At 37.2% G+C, this 22,145-nt stretch overlaps 1 protein-coding gene across 9 annotated transcripts in view; it reads left to right on the forward strand.

Moving 5' to 3' along the window:
• Nucleotides 1-200: 200 nt before the first annotated feature.
• LOC133528519 (choline-phosphate cytidylyltransferase B-like) overlaps nt 201-22,145 on the forward strand; it is a 67,075-nt gene continuing 45,130 nt past the window's right edge. Inside the window, exons 1-3 of one of the 9 annotated variants that reach the window (XM_061865957.1) lie at nt 205-335; nt 454-561; nt 1,005-1,207. In XM_061865957.1, coding sequence (XP_061721941.1) covers nt 1,040-1,207 — 168 coding nt within the window. In that variant the 5' untranslated portion in view covers nt 205-335; nt 454-561; nt 1,005-1,039. Of the gene's footprint in view, nt 336-360; nt 562-1,004; nt 1,208-20,062; nt 20,849-22,145 lie in introns of those variants that run through there. The other 8 variants (XM_061865932.1, XM_061865917.1, XM_061865909.1 and 5 more) reach the window with 8 other exon arrangements.

A 22,145-nucleotide genomic window follows, 5' to 3' on the forward strand; every position in this document is an offset into this window, starting at 1 on the left:
TACTTTACTCTTTGCCCATCATCCGCTTAGCACGCTTCCAATAGGCATGAGTATGAATCATCATCATTGATATTGACATTAATGTTTCAAGTTAAAAATTAAAGATGGCGCCTCAAAAGCGTTGCACGAGAGGGCTCTGTTTGTCCTATATAAGTATATATTATACTACTCTTTGGTTTATCTACAATTGGTTGACATGACATGACTCACATGACGTTTCACCACTCCATACCTATTGAAAGTATTGCAACATTTATTTATGATTGTGATTTCGCTAAATTCTTATCTTAAAAATTCAAATTGTTTTAAATTACATCTTCAAGATTTTGACTATGGTGTGTGGCGTTTTCCATGATGTTTTTTTTATAATCCAGCATCTTGTTTTTCTACTACGATAACTATAATTACACATGTTAATTTGTTTTCTTTCTTTCAATCTCTTCATTTATTTAGAACCGTTACGTATTAGAAAATGGATATGCTTCTGCAATAATTGGTGGCTGTAAAGTGTGTAACAGTATATAACTGCAGTCTTATTATTCTTCAATTGGTACTATTTCGGTAAGCGACATCGGCTCATGCCTTCTGGTTTTCATATTTTCTATTAAAACACTTCGATAACACAGGCAAACTCGTCGTTCAACGAGATTGGCCAGTGTCAACTATGTGGTGGTTATTTGCACATTAATTTATGTCATGGCTCAGTTTTACAATAGTTACTTAAGTTTCATAGACTGCTATGCTCATAGAGTGTTAATCATATGTGTCAGCTTATGTTATTAGCGTTGATCACACCATATGAACAAGCATAACTAAAGTTAGATTTCTATTAGAACACTAATATGATGATAAAGTTGACCCTGATTTACAATACATACAGTTGTCGGAGAGATCAGTGATGCTTATAATATGACCCTCACGTGAGCTAGTTTCCTCAATTATTAGTTAATAGTCCAGTTTCCTCATCACTTTTATTTATAACTTCATGTTGAATTTCAATTCAGATGGCAATTGATATCTTCCAGTACTTCATAATATAATGTCGAGAAAGAGGCTGCGAGGAGAAGACGATACAAAGTTGAAAATGGCTGAAGCTATGTGCACACACAGTGCAGGTGCAGGCGAGGGGCAGGGTAGAGAGCTGCAGGTGCAGAATGGCAGCGACACTAGCTTCTGCAGCTCCAGTCAGACCCTCGAGCTTTCGCAGGTCAGTGAAACACTCATCAATAACAAACTTTTTAAACTAAACATTGCTTAGTCTAAAATAGACAGTCAAGGAAAGCTTTAGAGAGGACTTTCATTAATTAAACAGTACTTACGCCAAAGATGAATAAAACATCATTAGTGTAGCAATATAAATATAAACTTAAATAATATATATTGTCTAGGGTATTGTACAGGGTAACATTGGGGACACATATTTTTGACTAACTGAGCAATTATTTTAAAAGTAATCACTGAACCAAAAAGCATTCTTAGCAATAGTGAGAGTCAGAATGGCGGGTGTACCTAACTAAAATCAAATGAAAAGCATACCATATTTTTGTACCTAATTTGTACTATTTAGTACCTCCTTTAAAAAAAAATTGTACCTCATGGTACATAAAGTTATCATCAAAAAACAGGTCACCCGCCATCCTGACAGTCAGAATGGCGGGTGTACTTTATTACGCTACCCAAAGTACGTCTTTATTACGAACATTTTTTCGTGCCTTGGGTAAATTCTTTTTTTTTCCAAACTTAGCATCACTTTTATAAACGTGTGCCATGGGGTAAGCCCCATCCTTGTATCCGATGACGTCGTAGATCATACCGTACTATAAGGTTCCTAGAGGTCTGCCGCTTCGAGACCTCTGTTCAAGAGACAAAATAATAAATTAGTTACCTATTTATTATGAAAAGCAAAAACATCGAGGTAATTTTAAGTGTTTCGAAATCAAACATGTAGGCTGTTGCAAATTTTCTTGCTATTTGGAAAATACCAACTATCAGTGACCCACAGCGCACAGCGATAAACCAGAATATTGAAATATTGGAATATATAATATAATAATAAAGCGTTTAACCGCGGTAAGAAAGCAGTAGTCATCATTCATCTTGCTTAGAAACAAAATTATAGTCGTTTGAAATGTAAAGTTATTTTTCGGTAGGTACTCATACATTAGAATCTTTGGATATGCGAAACAATAACATGCAAAATAATTAGTATAATGTCTACATTATACGATTATGGCGCATTATACACAGCCACCGGTCAACAATTGACACGAAATTATAATTACGTTGACCGATACTATTTTTCCGGCTTATTATGAAAACGAAAGCCAAATGAATCAATAGTTGGGCTCGCGGCCAATTATGTGGCGTGATCACTGGCCATGCCTCTGCATAAACATGTTACTCCACTAGTGCGTTCCTACACTAGTTCTATTTTCGGGTATTTCGTTTAATATTGCCGTGTGAATATGATTAGTGCTTGAACAGTTACGACGAATGCACTAACCGTGTTTACTTTGAGCCTCAATTTTATACTCGTAGACTCGTACAGTACAGGGCAACGCAAGATAACTTATAACTTAAATAAAAACACGCACAGAACATAGCATAGTTCATATAGAATTGGCACATATATATATATATATTTTGGAGGGTTTTTAATGGCACATAATTAGGAATGTTTAAAAAATAATTATTCCATGGCGGGATAAAAATATTATTTTCCTAGCTTTATGCATTTTAAAGTTTTCGACCATGAAAATTGAGAACAGGAGATTGATCGTGCACAAATACTTTGAAAATTCTTATCGATCCCGGACTAAGACAGCTAAGTCGCTTAAGATGCTAAAAGCTAGTATTTTTAGGGTCATAAAACGTTACAAGGAGACTCTATCAGCCGACAGGAAAACACAAACTAATTGGAGGTCTCGGACAAATAACAAGATTTTGGGAAAAAAGTCCCAAGGTCACTCAAACAAAATTGAGGACTGTCCGATTTATCCCAAAAATTCAAAAAAACTTCTGGACATATAAAGATGATTCACCTCAGAGGTGGCTATAAGAGCTATCGAGCAATAAAACAGCCAAATCGGACTGTTAAACAGATCCGACAATCTAAAACACTAGCTCAACTATTGTACGACCCAGTATTGACAAAATTCGAAGGTTGCTTATTGTTGGACGACAAGACGTGTGTAAAACTCGATTTTAATCAACTACTCGGTTCGAAGTTTTATATGGCCAATAATAGAGGTAATTTACCGGAAAAATATAAGTTCGTGAAACTTGACTAGTTTGCAAAAAACCATATGATATGGCAAAGAATTTGTAATTGCGGCTGTAAGACGAAAAGTTTTATAACATAGTCAACAATGAAGTCGGACCTTTATATTAAAAAGTGCTTAGAGAAATGAGTACAGGGAGCGTGCATGAACTGTAGGAGGCAGCACAGGAGCCGTCAGATTTTTGGCGCGAGGCGTAAATGTGATGTTTTTTGTTCCGATGTAGCCCACAAGATGGCAGTACCTACTATGCACAAGAAATCACGTGACGTGTACATGTGCATGTTTATGGTTCCGATTCAGGCCACAAGATGGCAGACCCTCCAACGCGCACGGTCCCTATTGGCATTTATTAGAACCCATAACGGTCCTGTGAAATGTTGGCCAGATTTAGCCAGCTGCCACTACTCAAAAAAAGTTTTGGCACAGTATGCTAATAATCAGGCAAATTACATACCCCGCGAGATGAATTCTTCGAACTGTCCCCAATTTCAATCTATCAAAAACTACTGGGCAATCATGAAAAAAAAATTAAATAAGACTAGTCAAATTGTCCAGGGTATCAATTCATTGCGATCTACAAGAAATGAACACGCCAAAAATGTCGACAAAAGTGTTGTACAGAAAATGACGGGGGTCCATTATGAAAACAGTTCGTAATTATTTGACGACCGGTCTGGCCTAGTGGGTAGTGACCCTGCCTACGAAGCCGATGGTCCCGGGTTCAAATCCTGGTAAGGGCATTTATTCGTGTGATGAGCATGGATATATGTATGGTAAAAACATTTGATATGGTAAAAAGTGTGCCCCCCCCCCTCCCCCGTAACTTCTAAAATAACAGAATGAACAATCAAAAAAAAATATATGATATACATTGCCATGCAAACTTCCACCGAAAATTGGTTTGAACGAGATCTATTTAGTAGTTTTTTTTAACACGTCATAAAATTAAAAAAAAAATTTTTTTTCATCAAACCCATACGTGTGTGGTATCTATGGATAGGTCTTTAAAAATGATATTGAGGTTTCTAATATCATTTTTTTCTAAGCTGAATAGTTTGCGCGAGAGACACTTCCAAAGTGGAAAAATGTGTGTCGTCCCCCCCCCCCCCCCCCCCCCCCCCCGCTCAGGCTCAGGTCTCCGTAGACGCTACGAATGAGGTTTTCAATGGATGGAGCGATCCTGCATAACGTCTCTGGTAGTTGTGGCTACGCCTAAAATCACGATCGTCGCTATAGTTTCGTAACCTCAATGCGAGACTTTCGTGAAAGGTTCGCTTTTTTTCGGGAAGGCATTTTCAGTTTTTAGTTCTTATGGTATTTTAGCGCGTATAAAATGCGAGTCCCAAATCGTTTGACATTTACACCGCAAACATCAGATAATTTTTTTTCCATACTACCCACCTTAGTAGCCATTATTAAGTGCTTAAAAGAGGCGATACGTATGAATATGGATACGATAAAATTACGATTAGGTATAATTCATGACGTAGAAAATATTTTTTTTAATAATTATGCAGTTATACCCGTTTTGATATGTGTGTTGATTTTGACACTACTTAACTATGTAAGTAAACTCATTTTTAACCGATTTCAAGATTTCAAAAGGAGGAGAATCGAGGGAACTCTTCAAATATGAAAGTCATACATATAATGATTTTTGTATTTTCTTTAACTAATCTAGCATTTACATTTAAAAAAGTGACATTTGATGAAGTGGAACTGCTGATGATGATCAGAATGGAACTCTTCAACGATACATAGTACACGTTTGGCGATTTGTCCTCTTCGCTGTGTTTGTTAAGTAAATTAGATTTTTAAGACAAATTTTTGTCAAGCTCGAGTTCTGAAGATGGGGTCCATGAGGAATTTTTGTATATATAGTGATTTTTGTATTTTCATCAACAAATCAAGTATTTACATTTGTAGAAGTGACATTTGATAAAGTGGAACTGTTCATGATGAACAGAACGGAACTCTTCAACGATGCATAGTTCACGTTTGGCAATTTGTTCTGTTTGCATGTTTGTCAAGCAGTTAGTTCTTATCTCGCCCGCTTTCTTACGTGGGCCACTGTAGTAACTTGGTTATATTCCTAATTAGACTACAGTGCCGATTCGTCAACACTCCTAATTCATCCATAGTGCTTACTCGTCAACATTCCTATTTAGACCACAGTGCCAACTCGTCAACTACATAGCATAGTAATAGTTAGGCTTGGGACTTTTGGATGCTCGCTATGGTTTTAGAATCGAAATTGTTTGTTGTTGAATTTGTTTGGACGAGATCCAGTAAGTATTTTTTTTATACTACGATACCCTTCATGGCTGTGTCCGACTCGCACTTGCCTATAAGATTTCCAATGAAACACTGCCTTTAGACTTTACCTTACCGTTTATCCTAGGTCGATAAAAGAACGCGGACGAGTTGGCACTTTGGTCGAAATAGGAACGTAGACAAAAATGGTATATTGACGATATCAGATATTGGACGAGTTGGCACTATGGTCAAAATAGGAATTTAGACAAAATGGGGTATTGACGATATAAGAAAGTGGACGAGTTAGGAAGGTTACGAATTAGGAATTGTAGGGTGACGACATAACACTGCGGACGATTTATGGAGATGACGAAATGAAACTGGGGCCGAAGCGTTCCTGAGCCGGTTTTCAAGGCACATTTTTATATTTCTATCCTATTTAGTTTTTTTAATAATTATCTGGTGCTTTATTTCATGCATGGTGTGAAATAATGTATCTTAAATACAGTCGAATACCCTATTGCGGGTATATCTTACCAGTCAACCATAGGGCAAATCTGAAATGTGTCAAGGTGGATGCAGTGACAAAAAAAAAAACATGTTACCTCCTTTTCTACATAATTAGGCGTAGGACGCTGTCTTTTTAATTTCGTTGTATGAAATCTCAAATCAACAATAATCGTTCTTTCACCGGTCTCCCTCAATGAAGTCTGTTTTTTTTTTCTTAAAAATTATTTAGGGTTCCATACTTAAGGGTAAAACGGGACTCCGCTGTCTGTCCGTCTGTCACTTGGCTGTATCTCATGAACCGTTATACCTAGACAGTAGAAATTTTCACAGATAATGTATTTCTGTTGCCGCTATAATAACAAATACTACAAAGTACGGAACCTTCGGTGGGCGAGTCTAACATCCCCTATGTTTGATTAATATAATATACATCAAATTATGTAGCAAATGGTAAAAGGCAAATCTGAAATGTGTCAAGGTGGATGCAGTGACAAAAAAAAACATGTTACCTCCTTTTCTACATAACTAGGCGTAGGACGCTGTCTTTTTAATTTAATTGTATGAAATCAAAAATCAACAATAATCATTCTTTCACCGGTCTCCCTCATTGAAGTCGGTTTTTTTTTCTTAAAAATTATTACTTTACTTGATTACTAAATGTTTACTCAGTTCCCCAAAAGATTAATTGCCATACATTGTACAGTGCCATGCAATTTATGGCAATTAATTTACTGTCGTTTAACCTCTTGAACGCGAGACGGCGAAGGAATATGCCGCGCCCCGGACGCCAGGCACACGCGATTATTTAAGCGAAACTGAACTTTATGGAGTTCCGCGAAATTTCCTATTCAATTGGCGAAGCTGTCGGCTGTAGCCGACGTTGGCGTCCTTGGCAAGACTTTCCGATGACGGCCAGAGCAGACTGTGGCGGTCAATAGGTTAATTTCGTAAAAATTCTAAAAACTGTTGGAACGTGTTCTGTTAACGATTCTTAGTATCCCCAGCCTATTTTTTTTTCAAATATCTTCCATGTACAGACTTTCGACCCTTTATTAGTGTAGATATATATATTGCACCATTTTTGAGAAAAGCGCTTTACCTAGGTACATGACTCGGCTGGAAGACTATACCGTATATGTAGGAGCAACTGACTAGATTAATTTACTCGTCTAAAGGCATTGTGTATTCTGGGGCAGCATAGTGCGTGGTGACCGTGGTGTAATGCTCCGACATTAGGGTTAGCGGAGATCGCCACACGGGCAGGCTTGTGCCAGTTGGCTAGGCGAGGCGGCGCCGCGCTCAGATTGTCGACGAAATGTCGGTCAGCGGCACAGCGGCTCAACGGGCCGGTCGTTGCCTCCCTTTTGCCGGAATAGGTGTCGCATAAGCCAAGCTAGCCAGCCGTGCAGGCCTACTATCGCAGCCAGTGTTGGCCAAAAGTTAATTAGAATTGAAAATATTGAAAATTAACCATTACAAATTGAACCGTGAACCGTAACGGATGGTTACATTTTACGGTTCAATTTGTAATGGTTATTTTTCAATTATAATTAACTTTCGGCCTACACCGATCGCAGTACACTCAGTTGTATGCAGCGATAAAGGAACAAAGCAGCCGGACAGACGTAGCATTGCAGGATTATGAAAATCAATTAAAGGGGTGACTACGTTACGTTACACGGGACCCGGCAAGATACTATCGCTGGTCATCAAAGCACGCGAAGCGAAGGTCTTATATTCAACTTGGAACAGTTGGAACACATGAGCACATCTGTGCATTTTTACAGCCAATTAGTTTTTGTTGATAGTTTTTTCCGCGACAACTTTAGTAAAGTTGTCTAATATTTATCTAAATATAATCAGGACTCAGAGGGATAATGTGGATTTCGGAGGCCTAAAACCAGTGAGCTATGTAAGTCAGCCTCCGTAAATAAAGGAATATGCAACTATGTTTTAGTTTTAAGCATTCGTTGTCGTTCACTTCCTTCTACCCGTCTATCTGTCAGTCTATCTCAAGAATACAAGTAGATCTTTTTTTAGTGTTCCGTACAAAACTTTGTTCACGGAACACTTATGGAATCACTTTGGTGTTGCAAATCGGTTATATGCGATTTTCTCAGAGACCGTTTGACGGAGCTAGCTAGAATTTGGAACAGTTATAGTAATTACTGCCACTAATATTGTAAATAAGTCAAAACTGCTTATTTCTTATTTTGGGGGGAAATTTAGGGGGCTGAGAGGGGTAAACTGATTTTTTTTGTAAGAATCGTGTGGGATACCATCAGAAAGCTTGCAAAAATTTGAGCCGATGGACTAATTTATTTTGAGTTCATTTTACGTGCAGTGGTTTCGATAACCATAAAAGAGGGTAAATTTTCCTAATAGGATATTAACATTTAAAAAACTTATTTAATAAAATTAAATTTAAAAATACAAAATGACAATACAATGATTTTAACAAAATAAATTGATTGTATTGCATTCGGCCCGTAGGATAGGACGCCGCAGCGATTAACCAGTGGTAATCGATGGCGCTTACGCCATTATCAACGATGCCCGTATACAGGGTGTCCAATAATGAATGGACAACCTTCTAACCACGAATAGGGCACCTTAGGCTGGTCCAGAAAATCGACTTTGAGGTTTAGTAAAAGTCCTCTGGTTTTTGAGATTTTCACGCTTTTCATAATTTCAGGATTTTGCATCCTCATTTCACTCTAATGACCGTGGAAGCCACAAATAAAAAGATTTTTACGATCTGTTTTTTGAAAAATATTCTCAAATAGTGCTACTAACTGACTAACATAACAGTGTCTTGGCAGTTCCGACGATTTTTTTGTAATCAGGCCTTCATTAAAAAAAAATCATTTTAGACTTACATTTTCTACAAGTTTGATCGCCTGTGGTGAAAAAAATTTGTATGGACATTAAAGCGGCCAACTCCCTAAAAATTAGCTTACTTAATAGTAATTCAGAAAAGGTACAACAAATGATACTTACTACTTACGGAAAAAATATTTTACCTTTAATAATCATTAAGAGCGACAATTCGATTCTAGTATGCACTGCAAAAATTATTTGTTCCAAGATTAACTTTGTCGTAATTGCTTTCTAAGCTTATCTTTAGAATTATGACAGTGTATTATTTTTATTTTTATTAATCCGCTAAAAGAAGCCACCGATGTGCTACTGTACCTAGGTGCCTAATGATCGGAGTGGTAAACAAAGGGCAAAATGCCATTGTTCTAATAATACGGTTTTGCTTACCAAATTGACAATAAAGATTTAATTTTGGAACATCCTTAAAAAATGACGAGCTATGGATTTAAGAGCCCTTATTTCTTGGAGCGTTCTCCGATTTCACGAAATAACGCTCGATAGATGGCGTTGGCGCTCGGTACGCGAGCGCCGGCAACGCGACGCGCGTTTCAATACAGACAAGAATAATCTTGATAGTTTTCAATATAATTTCAAGCAACATTAATTTTAGTGTTTTATGATATTAAACTGATCTATTACTTTATATACATACATGTATATACTCGTAATATATTTATATTGGAAACCTTCCACTGTCGGTTAAGTTGCCGAAGTAATCCGATATCATATGGGCACTCTTTATTTTATTTTATATGCACAGTAGTTTTTTTTTATGTACACTACTACTAAGTGTACAGACTACAGAGTGTACTATAACCCTTGCTCTTTATTCTATCTCTTTCACACCAATGGAAAATGAAAAAGATAGTAAATGACTGCAGGCATAAATAAAGTATATTAGTGCGATAGAGAGACAGATAGTGTTTCGTTGTCGTGGCGTAAAAGATTGGCATGATGGCTATGCACCCATGGCGCCTAGCCAACATGAACATCGTTTGCGCATGTTAGTGCGATAGAAAGACAGATAGTGTTTCGTTGTCGTATCGTAAACGATTGGCATGTTGGCTACGCACCCATGATGCCTAGCCAAGAAGACCCTGGACCTCATCTAGATCGATGGTGTTCGTCAGGGCAAATCTTTTGAGCCCAAACACGATGGGATTATAATGAGTAGATTAGGAGTTCTGGTGACCAACTCCTGACTCCATCATGAGAACTTGGACTTCATCCGGGCCAAAAATAATAATGCAAACCCTAACGTAATTTCAAGTAACACTGAAAATCCATCAATAAGCGAGAGTCTGTTGTTAAGCATAGTGTAAAAAATGTACTTTTATTAAGATTTTCTAATCGCAGTATATAGCACTTCTCGGAACTCCGTAGCTGATTACGAACGCAACGAATGCCTGAGAATCGAGCACAGGTCCGTCCTCTAAGCGCACTCCGCGCAGACTGAGAGCGTGGCATCGGTGCTGCGTGATTTATACGTGTTTTAAAAAAATATAAATTTACGGCAATGTAGGTCCCACAGCTATGATTTTTTTTTAATAGGTTAACATAAAGTTACAGTTTGCTATAATATTATTATTAAAGCAAAATATGCGTACAATTTGCGGAAAAAAAATAAAACCCTGTTTTCAGCAAAAAAATTAAGAAAACTCGGAAGGTATTTTATCATTTTTTTTCAAATGAATCTTCGATTGTTAATCATTCCAGCCCCTCGTACGAGATATGTTGAATCAAATTGTAGTCATTCATGTACCAAATGATTCTTGTTTACTGCAAAATTGAGAACCGAAACGCCACTTCTCACTGCAAAATTTGGAAAAGACTCCCAAGAAAACTCATTAAAAAAGAGGTTTAAAAGAGAAAATGAAAATTTGAACTGGTCGGGCCCCTAGTTTAGGAAATGATTATTTAAGTACGTTACCAGTTTTTGAATAAATACTAATAGTTACGTCGTAATCTTGAATGAAAAAGGAAGCATTTTACAAAATACGCTCGTCTGTAGGAATAAGGCCTCATAAGCGCCCTTGACAAAAGCTCCAGTTTTCGTAGATAACGTCACAATTAATTCAATTAACAATTCATAAGATAAATGCTAATAATCTCCTTGAGAGGACTCCGAATATTAAATCATATTTTTTCTTCTAGCGCCTAAACTATTAAGCGGATTTCAATAAAATAGACATCAGTAGATTCATACTTAGTACAAGAGTGCTATGCAACACAAAGTTACTAAAATTAACGGAGGAAAAAAGTTTAGGGCGAAATAATGTGATTGCAAACTGATTTTATTTTTACGAATAATTATTTATTAAAGCAATCTATACACTTAGGAGCAAAAAAATCGACTCAAGTGGCATTTTTTAGTTTTTGTTGTGTTTTTCGAAAACGGTCAATACTTTAGTAAAAGTGAGATTGCAATATTATTGTTGATTAATTAAGCTATCAAAAACATTAATAATCCATAAAATCTGTTAGGTAATTTTCAGGTAATTGTTATTTTTGTAGGAAATTTTACCTGCTTTGCTTACGCACGAGTAGAACCCCCTTGAGAGCCATAAAAACCAATTTAACCGGTTAATTCTTATCAGTACATCACACCACAATCGGATACAACACGCCACACACGCCAGCTAAGCTGCCGGTCGCCTTCTCCGCGGCTCCATAACCTGGCCCCGCTCAAACGGTATCACCAGGTTAGGGGCCGTGGGGTTGGATAAACGATCGGTAGCGAAGAGCTGGCCCACACCAGCAACCCACACCGTCCCCAAAATGACGGCCACTCGACCACCCCACCAGTCGGTGGGGAAGCGACCCGCGACAGCCGCCGCAGCCATTGTGCGGTAGCGGCCCCTCATACCCCCCTGACGGGGGGTATCGACAGATTACTCGACTCGAATTCTTATCAGTCACTTGTCAGAAGTGGAACTGTGCACATCTCACGCAATTATTCACTGGAATCACTTGGATAAAATGGACACCACAGAAACTGAAGACAGCCAAGTCATCGTTTTGCTGAATCAAGGCCTTAAGAAGCGTGAAGTTGCTGAACAGCTGAATTTAAGTCAGTCTGCTGTCTCCAGAGTCTACCAAAAGTTGACACGGACTAGAAGGCTTGCTCAGAAACCTGGATCTGGCCGTCCCAGGTACACGTCGAGGAGAGAGGACCACTTCATTTTTGCGGCCAGTCTGCGTGATCGACACGGTACCGGCGTTAACATCCAGCAGCAGCTGATGCAGGACTGAGAACAACCAGTGAGCTCTTGGACAGTTCGGCGAAGACTTAAAAAAAAACAACCTTAACCCAAAAAGGCCTGCCACAGGGCCCAAAATGACTGGGAGCCACACGGTTCTCCCCTTCATTGATATCCCCTCCCACATCTTAACGGAACCTCCCCCGTAGGCGACTTTCTAGGAGATTCAGTATGGCGCAAACCGTTCTCCAGGTCTTCGGTACACCCGTCCTCTTCTGTTACTGCCGTGGAAACACAACCTGCACTCATCACTGCAGAGTACGCGGCTCCATTGCTCGTCCATCCAATTTTCATAAGTCGTCATCACAGAGATCATGTATGCAGACGACTTGTGCTTTGTGACTGAGTCTCCGGAAGGCATGCAACAGCTCATGTCCAGTTTCGACGAGTCCTGTCGCAGGTTTGGGCTCAAGATCAGTGTCAAGAAGACTGAGGTGATATCACTGGACGTTCTCAATCAACAGACGCTGGTCGTTAGACTCGGCGAGGACCATCAGCTGAAGCAGGTAGTTTGGTTGATTTAAATTTTATATACTTACTTACTATATACTTAACTCTGCAGCTTACTTTACTTAGCCATACCCCGAAGTTAATGTAGTTTAAAAAAACACCGTCTATGAACCTTAAATTGTCTATTCTCAGTACAATTTGATACTCAGCCGTAGCCATTTAAGTGATGGGTGGGCATGCTGTGCTGTGCTGTGGGATTTAGTTTTAGCAATTAAGGGATGTGTACTTGTCGATTTTAATCATGTTATGTGTCGATTCTCTCTACACAGCAGAACGGAATAGTGATTAATTGAAGGTTCGATATCTTCACTATCAATTAACATCATAGAAATGCTAATGGATAATGAATACTTAATGATATAGTAGAATAACTCAATTATTGCGGAAAAATATAGTATGTCAAACAACTTTGTTAGAAGAAACAGGCGCGAAATTAAAATTTTCTATGAAAAAACAACCTTTTACTCCTTTTTAAAATTTGCCACTTTTTTCTACTGACGGAAATTGCTTGACAGACTATATTTTAGTTGGTTTTGGCCGGTGTCCCATGGATTTACGCCGTTGATTATTGTAATATCGACTCACAAAATCATACTGGTTAATAAGAATATATAAAGTTATGTTATAATGGTTATCTCTTCATCTTAGGCAGTTGAAATCCTTTCAAGTAAATTAAAAAATTGTAAAAAATGTCAATAGCTTGTCAATATGACTTTATCGATATGGCCACAACTTTTGGTTACTCATTGTTAATCGTAAATAAAAATGTGGCAGTGTCCGCAGTGTGTGTGAGTGGCTACGGTGACAGCTGGCTTAGACTAGACTCCATCTTTAGAAATATTATATCTATGCTATAGAACAAAAATCTAACCTACTTCTAGATGACCTAGAATCTTGAAATTTGGCATCAAGGTAGACTATTAGGTGTATATAAAGGTAAAAAATCGATAGAATAAAATCATCACTACACCTTATAAAACAAAGCCCTCTACCGCGTCTAAGTCTGAGCGTGATAAACTCAAATACTACTAAACTGATTTTCATGCGGATTTTACCAATCAATAGATAAGTGATTCTCGAGGAAGGTTTAGGCGTATAATTTGTTTGTCTAACCTGTGCGAAGCGGCATCAAGGTATGCCATTCAATGGATTGCAATAAATAAATAAATGTAGAGGAAAAAATCTGAATTATTAGATTAATTAAGACTTATTGAGCAAAAATATGTAGTATTTACTGGGAAAATTGAAAAATAGGACACCGCTTTGAGGCGAATTGCTACGTTTAAAAATCCAAGTAGCATACGATTCCATATCGGTGAAATTTATATACTCTTTAGTAATGAAAATATAGTATTATTTCGTACTATATTGTTTTTGTATACAGCTGTAGACACCCTAGCCCCGTCTCATCTCCACGGCACAACTGCAAAAGCCGGCGCGGCGGCAGAGGCGGTCGAAAAATAAGTATATTTGAGTACAGCGCTATCTATCGGCAAACCACTTTTTACCACTTTGGAAGTGTCTCTCGCGCAAACTATTCAGTTTAGAAAAAAATGATATTAGAAACCTCAATATCATTTTTAAAGACCTATCCATAGATACCCCACACGTATGGGTTTGATGAAAAAAGATTTTTTGAGTTTCAGTTCTAAGTATGGGGAACCCCCAAAATTTATTATTTTTTTCTATTTTTGTGTAAACATCTTAATGCGGTTCATAGAATACATCTACTTACCAAGTTTGCACAGTATAGCTTTTATAGTTTCGGAAAAAAGTGGCTGTGACATAATCGGACAGACAGACGGACATGACGAATCTATAAGGGTTCCGTTTTTTGCCATTTGGCTACGGAACCCTAAAAAAGGTGTCTTTAATGTAATCTCATAGCAACTTCCAGTGTAATAAACACACTTATAGTTGGTTAAATTGCACTGAATTCGGAAATGATTTTGTTTATTAAAAAAAAGCTACCAAGATAGAGGTCTGATTATAATTTTCGTGTAAAATTTATAGTAATGTTACAGTTATGTAAAAATGTCACAATTTCACTGCTGCCACAAAAGTGGGTTAGGTTAATTTAGAACTGCAACCATTGTAAAAACGAACTGCTGTCTAAAATAGGTTAGATTAGGTTAGAACTGCTATCCCCGCCAAACGAACTGTTGCCACAAAAGTGGGTTAGGTTAGAACTGTGACCTTCGCAAAAACGAACTACTGCCACAAAAGTGGGTTAGGTTAGGTTAGGTTATAACTGCGATCCTTGTAAAAACGAACTGCTGACATAAAAGTGGGTTAGGTTAGGTTAGAACGGTGACCCTCGCAAAAACGAACAATAATAAAAATTATGCTTAATAACTTTAGGATAAGTAACCAATATGGCAAGTGCCATTAGGGCAAAAAATAGGCCATTCGATGATAGGGCAACCAAAATTAAGGCATACACGGGTGTTAGGCCAAGCAACCATAGGCTATGTAAAATTTGGTAACATGATGGTTAAGACTTATGACCAAAGAGCATATAATCACTACGTTTTAAGAGACGGGACTTCCATACTAGCGAGTGGACTCAGTTTGTTTCGCAAATCATTACCAAAATCTACGACAAAGAACTGTCAAGGACCCATAATACCAACATAACCGATTTAAATAGTGTAGTACGCTACACGCTTGCGATTCTTATCGATATCGATAAAATGGGGAGGGTTGAAACATAGGCTCCTGTCTACAGTTTTTGTACTCGAAATCAGGTTAGCATCGAGTCCACATTTAAGTTGTATGTTATATAGTGGATAGTTCTTTGAGTGGACTAATATCTGGTCGGGCTTAATGTTGACCCGAATTATTTTAATATAGTTTTTAAGTCGTGTTTTTTATTTATTTAAAGCTTTATTTTCAAAATGTTCTGCACATACATGTTTTAATAAATGTTACTTTTCTATGGGAAGATGTATCGTCAGGTCTTCGTTCCCACCAAATTTGACCCACTGCCTGCATCTGAAAACATACAGCCTTGGACAAACATGACTTTATCTACAGTTTATATTCCAAGTATTTGCTAATGAGATGATCAATTGATTATTTAGCGCTAATATGCATCTATAAATCATGTTTTTCGGCATCCAGTTATCAACAACCCTTTATCAATGCTCTAACTTTTTATGTATTGATATGTCTGTTAATCATGAGAACCGGTCTGACCTACTGGGTAGTACCTAACCCTGCCTATGAAGCCGATGGTCCCAGGTTCAAATCCTGGTACGGGCATTTATTTGTGTGATGCGTATTTGTTCCTGAGTCATGTCTGTTTTCTATGTATTTATATGTACCCACAACACATGTCTTATTGAGCTTCCTATGGGATTAAGTCAATTTGTGTAATAATGTCGCATAATATTTTTTATTGATCACAAAACGAGAGATTAATTTACTTACATTTCAGATTAATATATTAAATAATTACTAGATTAAAAAAAAAGTCAATGACCATTAATGCATAGATTATAGATAATTTTCCACTGAAAATCTTCGACGAATTAATTTTGTGTCATTTTGCATGCAAGTTCTCAGGAAATTTCACATATTTTATTTAATTACTTACACTGATATACAAATAAACATACAATTATCGATAGTTTTAGTACATCCCTAGTTCACAACTAGAAATAATATAAAATATCAAATTTTGGATGTGTTTAAAGCCTGCTGCACCAAAATAAGGTCAAAAGTATCTAAAGCAATACGTACCGGTCTTTATCCAAGGGACATTTCGCCATAAAATCCCTTTTTTCGTGATTTTCTCAAGTGGCTCGCTTGCCACATATTTCACACTTAGTAAACCATTTTCTCGGTGGCATTGTAACAAAGTCGCTCTTTACTCTGATCACGGTTCACTATTTTCGATATTTTCACTAAATAATAAAGAAATTGCACGAAATACCCGAACAAAACATTGAAGCCTTCCTAACAAACAAAACAATTAGGCTGACAGTTGACTTGATGTAAACTTGACAGAATAAATAGCACTGACGTTTTATTTTTCTTCGTTGGCAAAGATTTGCGAAACAAGTTCCATACAAAACTTATTTTGTTCCTAGTTGCGTCAGCCTGCTTATGACCTTTAGCCCTAAAAATAAATAGACAAGATAATAATTATGATCAATAACATTAGGATAAATACTCCATATGGAAAGTGCCATTAGGGAAAAACATATCAGAACAAAAAATTGGCGATTCGATAATAGGGAAATCAAAATTAGGGCAAACGAGTGTTAGGTCAAGCAACGATAGGATATTGTAAAGGGATACGGTCTATCTGCGGTGAGGCAACATCGTCATCAAAAAGGCTAAAATGATGATTTTTTTTGTCAATGGCTTTTAACTCTGATATTAGGCGAATTCCCTAAAAAGGACATTTTAGTTTTTAAATATGATCAGGAATATACTGTTAAAATCTCTCGCAATGCCGGGCACCGTTTATAGTACAATTGACTAAAATATTGTATGATACTGTATAATTATTATTATTGTACGGGTGGTAACCCTCACTGTCAGTGTCAAAAATGAAATTTCTCAACCAAAAATCAAGAAGGTAGAGGCAAGGAATAGAATCTCCATTTACCAAAAAATGTCCGTTAAAAAACCTTAAATAAGTGGCGCTACAATACCTAGAATACTTGACAAAAAAATTAAATTATAGACAGCGCATTTTACTCCGTCAATAACGCCTACGTTCTTAGCTACTCTAGCGCTACTCTCGAGAGATTTGGAACTATTCTTTATAGCTGACAGCTGGACACTTGCAACAGTTCTGCCTATGGAGATTGTATTCCTTACCTTTGCCTTCCATAACCAAAACGGCACTTTTGATTTGACATTGACACTGACATATCAGTATCATATTGGATTATTATGATCAAAGAGTAAAGTAAGTAAGTAATTTATTTATTGTAAACTGTGTACATAAAGGTGTAAAATATAAAGGATGTATCAACAGTTGCTCGTTTCGAGCGTACAATTTAAAGCATAGTTCATATAGAATTGGTACGCACTAGAAGATTGTTATTTTTTTAAGTTAATAAAATAAGAAAGTTATGAATGGTGAATTTTAAATAGTAATATATTTAGCTTTCAAATATGTATAAATTTAAAAAAAATCTCTGTTGTGTAAATAATTACGAACTGTTTTCATAATGTACCCCTGTCATTTTCTGCACAACACTTTTGTCGACATTTTTGGGGTGTTGATTTCTTGTAGATCGCAATGAATTGATACCCTGGACAATTTGACTAGTCTTATTTAATTTTTTTTCATGATTGCCCAGTAGATATTGATAGATTGAATTTGGGGACAGTTCGAAGGATTCATCTCGCGGGGTATGTAATTGGCCTGATTATTTAGCATACCATGCCAAAACTTTTTTTGAGTAGTGGCAGCTGGCTAAATCTGGCCAACATTTCACAGGACCGTTATGGGTTCTAATAAATGCCAATACTCATTTCTCTAAGCACTCTTTAATATAAAGGTCCGATTTCATTGTTGACTGTGTTATAAAACTTTTCGTCTTACAGCCGCAATTATAAATTCCTTGCCATATCATATGTTTTTTTGCGAACTTGTCAAGTTTCACGAACTTATGTTTTTCGGGTAAATTACCTCTATTATTGGCCATATAAAACTTCGAACCGAGTAGTTGACTAAAATCGAGTTTTACATACGTCTTGTCGACCAACAATAAGCAACCTTCGAATTTTGTCAATACTGGGTCGTACAATAGTCGAGCTAGTGTTTTAGCTTGTCGGATTTGTTGAACAGTCCGATTTGGCTGTTTTATTTATCGATAGCTCCTATAGCCACCTCTGAGGTGAATCATCTTTATCTTTCTAGAAGTTTCTTTGAATTTTTGGGATAAATCGTAATTAGACCGTCCTGAATTTTGTTTGAGTGACCTTGGGACTTTTTTCCCAAAATCTTGTTATTTGTCCTAGACCTCCGATTAGTTTGTGTTTTCCTGTCGGCTGATAGAGTCTCCTTGTAACGTTTTATGACCTTACAAATACTAGCTTTTAGCATCTTAAGCGACTTAGCTGTCTTTGTCCGGGATCGATAAGAATTTGCGAAGTATTTGTGCACGATCAATCTCCTGTTCTCAATTTTCATGGTCGAAAACTTTAAAATGCATAAAGCTAGGAAAATAATATTTTCACCATTAATACTTTGAAGGTTGGTGATTGAACTGTTATTGTAAATTTTTTTCCCGCCATGGAATTATTATTTTTTAAACATTGCTAATTATGTGCCAATTCTATATGAACTATGCTTTATAGCCTTAAAAATAGATAACAACTGTACACATTATAACATATATTCTTAGTATCTAACACATATGGCTCTATTCTTCCATCGCTTCGAAACACTCGTTTAAACTATAAAATACGTATTCTGTAAGAAACCGTTTTAATTGAATCTTAAATTGTTTACCATCCAACATTTTAATATAATTAGGTAGGGGTAGGGCATTAAATACACGTATGGAAGTGAAGAAGGCGCTTTTGTAGTACAATGTGTTCTTTGCTTTTGAACACACTAGGTTATACTTGTACTTTTCCCTTAGATTATCTCTTAATGAAGACTTTTTAGCAAAATATTCAAAATTATTGTTAACGAAAAGACTGAGTTCAAGTACATAAATACCAGTAAGACTGAGTATCCGTTTGTCTTTAAATACCTTTCGTAGCGATTGCTCCCTATACATACGGTATATAGTACGTACGCATCTCTTTTCTAAAAGAAAAGTGCTTTGTACATCTACAGAATTTCTCTCCAAAAAATAATTCTGTAATTCCCCAAAAAATAAAGTAAGTATATAGGTAATTATGATCAAGTAACTAAAACTCAAATCGGTTCAGCGGTTTAAGCGAGAAGAGGTGACAGGCAGAAACACTTTCGCATTAATAATATTAGTATGGATATTGGATACTATTGTATTGGATTAGTATTGATCTACTGGAGTCACGGTAGTTAAATTAAAAAGCATGTTCCCAAATGTTTTGCTTCCACAGTTGACAGTAGGTACCTACACAATCTACACATCTCCAAGAATAAAAACTGAAGTCCATCCCGCCGTTATAAAGTACCTACAGGGTGCACAAGAAAACTTTATTATTATGGAGAGGTCTGAAACTAGAAGAACCAGAAATTATATGTAAAGTAATGTAAAATTACCCGTGGTTCCATTATGAGAAGCACATAAATAATATGTAATACTTTATAGAGAGCTATTATAATATGGTTATAATAAATAATAACCATAAAATATATTTAGGCTTCACCCAATAGGGTGTTCATTGATTGATCTTTTTGGAGCTGGCGGGGTTATTTATAAAGTTGCATGTGGCCGATGGCTGATAACGCTTGTATGACGAATGCGAGGGAATCTAGAGTACAATCGCGACGATGTTCACGTCCGGCCGCTCGAGTCCCCTTCGGAGCGACTCGTGGCGCGTCGTGTGTCTGGCGAGCCTCCACGTCGGCGTCGCGCCACCGTCGTCTGCCCCGCGCGCCGCGCCCTGCCCCCCGGTTTCCCCGCTGCCTCTTGCTTGCGCTAACCTTACAATCAACGAGCATTATATTTATCATTGCGCGCTTATACAACTCACTGACTTCACGCCTCTCCAGTTAACTAGTGACTAGTCGAGCAAGTGGAATAAACGCGTTCTATTCGCGCCCGCAGAGTATTGGTTCAATTTCAACATTCCATCCGTTTAACTTCCTTAGTGGCGGCGAAACTTACAATAGTTAAACGTCAAAGTAGTGCGGATAAATCTCTAAGGTTAATAAATCTTTGGACCACGTAAATGTGTGAATAATGTTAAACGTACGTTTTTGAAAGTGAGAATCTACATCTCCTTATACAGAGCTATAATTTGCTAAGCGAATCGGGCGCGATCAGTCTATAAAGCAATGAAATTGTTGACAGTAGTTTGACACGGATTAGTGTTCTCGGTGACTAGTTAGACCGGAAGCAAAGGAGTTGGTACGAGATGTCTGTGACGACCACAACCACGACCATGCTGAGCGCGCGGCGAGGTGCCGGCCCCGAGCCCCGCATCAACGGCCTGCTCAAGCATCCGCAGCCGCCCACAGACCTTCCCGTGAGTCACTCATCACTCGTCCACATCAACAACACAAGGAACCATTTTACATGTTACGTTTATCATCATAATTCCCATTTTTATATTCAGTTTCTTCATGCTTATCGTAGTTTACCGATAGTATTTTTGTCATGTCAGCTGTCACCGTAAGCAAGCTGTTTCAAAAATACTAAGTATACGTGATGACTAGAAAAGTTTTATGTTTTCTACTCATTTGTCCATTACTATGAGTGAAAGTGCACACGATGAAGTTAGTAAACAATGTCCGACGACTGCTTGGAAAGTTCTGCAACCAGCCTAATATAATTATTAGACGGTCAATGTTGACTTGGTACAGCCCGCTTTGCCCAACAACCACTAGCCATTTTGCCCAAAGCACCAGCAACGCATTTAGGTCCAAGCCTGGGCAAAGCGGGTTTTAGTAGACCCTTTGATTTTCTTATATTGTGTGAAGATTTTAAACGGAAACTAAAAAATCTATGTTCTAAATTGATTTCGATAAATTACATAACTAATGAGTGCATAATCGCTTCTTTAGAAACGTTTACGATCGTAGATTTTTTGACGGTTGTTATTAGCTTACATGCGTTGGGTTCGCTTACCCTACGTATGTAATTCGCAGGTTCTCACGAATGTTTTTTTCTACAGCTTGCACATTTAGGCTCATTTTCAAAACTACCCCGCTTTTTTTTTAATTCAACAAACCAATTATAGCACCATTCTGCAACAAGGGGTTTTGGACACGAGCGATTAAAAACCCGAGTTTGCAATATTCTTACCCCCGGAGTTACAACACAATGTTTTTCATCAGTTTCATCACACTTGCGAAGAAAAAAACTTTTTTTTTTAATAAAACGGTGACATTTTAAACATTTTCCGCCATGTTGTTATTGTTTGATAGGTTAGGCATCGAAGGCACAGACCTATCAGGCATTCAGCCACGATTGAAAATTGTGTTAAAATATGTTAAACTGCTATTAAATACATGAAATTAAATAATTTTAATCATAAACAAAAAATATAAAACGTCAGTTTTTTAAAAGTACATGGTTCTAATGAATTAGTGACAGATAACAAAAAAAGCTATTATTCCCTAGGGAGTTATAGCTTTTTTTTAACAATCCATAACTCTCGCGGGAACTATATTCGCGTTTGTCCTTTAAAACACCTGCATGAAATGAAAAAAAAAAGACTTGCACGCGAACATGGAGATTCACTGAAAGTTCTAACTAAAAGTTCAAAATATTCTTGAGGGTTATAATATTTGTTGTTATGACTTTATATTTAACCGGGTTGT

This window comes from Cydia pomonella, chromosome 1, assembly GCF_033807575.1.
Source record: "Cydia pomonella isolate Wapato2018A chromosome 1, ilCydPomo1, whole genome shotgun sequence".
In the NCBI taxonomy this organism is placed as follows: Eukaryota; Metazoa; Arthropoda; class Insecta; order Lepidoptera; family Tortricidae; genus Cydia; species Cydia pomonella.